The 3,450-nt window shown below is 42.8% G+C and overlaps 1 protein-coding gene across 3 annotated transcripts in view; it reads right to left on the bottom strand.

Moving 5' to 3' along the window:
- The window catches only part of WASHC3 (WASH complex subunit 3), a 13,965-nt gene extending 10,809 nt beyond the window's left edge, over positions 1 to 3,156 (bottom strand). For all 3 annotated transcript variants that reach the window (XM_026038501.1, XM_026038503.1, XM_026038502.1), the window contains exons 1-2: positions 3,104 to 3,156; positions 1,808 to 1,906 (exon numbers count right to left, since the gene is read on the bottom strand). In XM_026038501.1, coding sequence (XP_025894286.1) covers positions 1,808 to 1,906; positions 3,104 to 3,154 — 150 coding nt within the window. In that variant the 5' untranslated portion in view covers positions 3,155 to 3,156. The remainder of the gene's footprint in view (positions 1 to 1,807; positions 1,907 to 3,103) is intronic.
- Positions 3,157 to 3,450: the final 294 nt, after the last annotated feature.

Raw genomic sequence — 3,450 nt, 5'->3', positions numbered from 1 at the left:
AAACTGAATAAAAAAAAAAAAAAAAAAAAAAAAAAAGAAAGAAAAATCTGATAAAGAATACAGGAGTTGAATAAAAGTCATATTTAGTCAAAACTTAGTGAACCAGACCAAACCAAACCAGAAGTTCTATATGTTTCATGTGCGCCTCAAGTAAGTTTCATCAGTGCTTTTTAGAAAATAATGCCATGTTTTTCTAAAWTTCTCTATAAGAACTGTCATTCTCCCAACTAATCATTACCATTACTCCACCAAACCTGTCCAAGTGCATTTGGCTAGCATGTTGGCTGGCAGATATGCGCCACTCTTGACAGCTTTTTGGCACACTGGCAAAACTCTGCCTGGCTCATAAGCTGAACTTTAACACCCTAAGAAAAGGGCAGGTCTGCCAACGTGTTAGAGAAGTAAAAAGAGATTGACAAAAGTTAGACCTTTTGGGATGGCACTCTGGCTTGTTTACAGATGGCTCTCTGTTCTCAAAGAGGAGTTTCTGAAAGGAGCTACATGCTCTGCATGTACTTGGGGAAGAGCAGGAAGCATGCACAAAAGACCACTATATAATTTTACAGGTCTAGTTTGACCACACAAGAGCCAAGACATTTTGAGCTGAGAATGGTGTCAGCCTTAATTTTGAATTTCCTGACTTCTGTTGATTTACACTGGGTCCTTTGACATTCAAAACACTTCTGCACTTCATAAACACAAAAACTTTTCAAGGAGTTTATAAASCAACCATTTCATCTCTTGGGTAACAACACATTTAGGTTAAGACACTGTTTTACTAAGTATTTATTTATGCAACTTAAAATATGGATTTTGACTTCACAGTATTGCTCCATACTCAGCTTGGCTTTATATACAGGAACACACAGGATTTTCAAAGCGCCTATGTAATACTGACACGTGACAATTTAGTTTTGGTCAACTGTCAACAACATCATTAGGCAGTTACACACATATCAAGTTAAACAAGGTTTTTTTCCTCTGAATCCCCATATGTTGACGTGGCAGCCAAATTTTATACCAGGCACGGGCTGACTCAAACCTTCTCTAACAACAAAATTTCTCAGATTGAATGGCTTGATCTAATTGGAGATGACAAGTGCTGCTGGCTCGGGCTGTATAGCAGTCTTTGTTGAATAAATGAGTGAGTAGCCACAAAGAGACCTTGATGATAAAAAGGCTAAGCCTCAAGTCACATAAGAAACCAAAGTTTCTAGTGCAGATGACATAGGAGGCCTGTTTGTGATCAATTCTAGCACTGTCAGTCAGATATATTTTCTTTGACACTGAGTTCAACATAAAAAAAATAGTCAGGCCATTTACTGGTTTTACTTGATTCTTCTTGAAAAAGAAACATTAAAAACCACCTGCCTCATGTTCCAAGCTCATAACTTGTCACAAATATCTTTTCACATCAGTATCAGTTACATTTGGAGTTTAACATATCATCCTTTCATAGTAAAGAAAGTATAGTTAGAAAATTTTGATGTGGATTATAGAATAAGAAAACTGTCAAAACAGATTCAGCAGAGGAACAGGGCAGTATATTCATAAATGGAGCTGTCCAGAAAGAAATCCACATATCAAAAGTCCGAAGACTGTGTCAAACACAAAAGTTTAGGAAATAAGTTGCTGGTCTGGTACAACCAGAAGTTCACATCGGCAACTTGGGGGAAAAAAATTATCTATGTTATGTCTTTATTCAAGAGATACACAAAATAGATCACCAAACAGATTGAATGGTTCTGTTTTCTAGAGTTTGTTTTTKCATCTATATGAATTCACAGAGGGGAAACGTCAAACATACCTCTTCACAAACAGTAGAAAATCGGTTGAGAAACTGCACTGTGTGAACCACAAACTGGTTTAGAAACGCTACAGTTCTTTTCTGCTGAATAGCAGGAACCTGCATTAAACAATATAAGAAAACTGGATTATACATGGGTGTCACTCCTGGACTGAAGAAGTTATAAAAAATGAAAATATTTTATAAGAAACTATTTTAGAAGCATCAAGTGTGCTTATTATGAGTTCATATATGTATACAAATATATCTATATTATATATTGTATACAGAAGCACATATATGCACATATATATCACAGAATGACAGAATGGTTAAGGTTGGAAGGGACCTCTAGAGATCATCCAGTCCAACCCCCTGCTCCAGCAGGGACACACAGAGCACGGGGCACAGGGCGGCATCCAGGCAGGTTTGGAAGATCTCCAGAGAAGGAGACTCCACAGCCTCCCTGGGCAGCCTGTGCCAGGGCTCTGGCACCCTCACACGGAAGAAGTTCTTCCTCACATGGAGATGGAACCGCCTGTGTTGCAGCTTGCACCCATTGCCCCTTGTCCTGTCACTGGCCACCACTGAGAAGAGCTTGGCCCCTTCCTCCCTACATTTTCCCTTCATGTACTTATACATGTTAATCAGATCCCCTTCAGCCTTCTCTTCTCCAAGCTAAACAGGCCAAACTCACTCATTATATACATATATACACACGTGTATACATATATATACACATAAACATAAATATATACATATATGTATATATAACTTCATTGCTTATATAAATTCTTTTTCACTAAAAATCTTACTAACRTCATACTTAAAAAGTCGCAGGACACATGGAAAAGGGAATATCCACATAACTAAGGGACAGCTTCTATATTTAAGAAAGTGCTTTCAAATGAAGTTATGAAACCCTTGAAAATCAGCACCAAAATAAAACCAAAACGGGCAGCAAGTGAGAACCTCTTCTTCTGAAGTTAAGGAGCAAAAAGAAAACTTGGCCATTAATTTACACATTTACCAGGAGTAACAAGTAGGGAAATCTGTGTCACTCTTTACCACTTTTACTGTTATTTTCAAGGCCAGACCCTCTCTCCTGACGCTAGACCAGAGTGCGGCTCCTCCGGGGGAGCCACTGGCTCCTCGGCAAAAAGAAAAACGGCCCAAAAAGCGACTGCGCAGGGCGCCCCTCCGGCCTCCGCTTCCCGGGCGGGCGCCCACCCCTCGGGGCAGCTCCTCCGCACGCTCCGCCGCGGMTAACGGCCGATGCCTCTCGCTCCTCGCGCGGCTGCCGCCACGGGCGCGTACCTTGGCAAGGTCGATGCCGGAGCCCACGATGGGCAGCCCGTCCTCGTCCATGGCCGCCGCCGCGCCCCGGAAGCCGCCGCCGCGCCCTGCGCCACCGGAAGCGAGCGCGCCCGAGGTGTGCGCATGTGCGGCTGCTCCCCTCCGCCCCGCACCGCCGCAGTGCGCCATGGGAAGTGTAGTCCGAGCGAGCCGCCATGGCTGCCACTTTGCGGTTCCATTTATAAGATGATGGTGTCATTAAAGTGTCACCAGCGCCCTGACAGGGTGCCGTTTGAGAAGGGGGGCKTCTCGTTAAGCCTGGCTGACCGCCCACTTTGGTGACTGTGTAATAACGGGTGTCCTGACAC

The sequence above is a fragment of the Nothoprocta perdicaria genome, unplaced genomic scaffold, assembly GCF_003342845.1.
Source record: "Nothoprocta perdicaria isolate Ctin4 unplaced genomic scaffold, notPer1 scaffold_210, whole genome shotgun sequence".
In the NCBI taxonomy this organism is placed as follows: domain Eukaryota; kingdom Metazoa; phylum Chordata; class Aves; order Tinamiformes; family Tinamidae; genus Nothoprocta; species Nothoprocta perdicaria.
The sequence above is the reverse complement of the archived record's forward strand: the minus strand, read 5'-3'. Positions and strand labels throughout refer to the sequence as shown.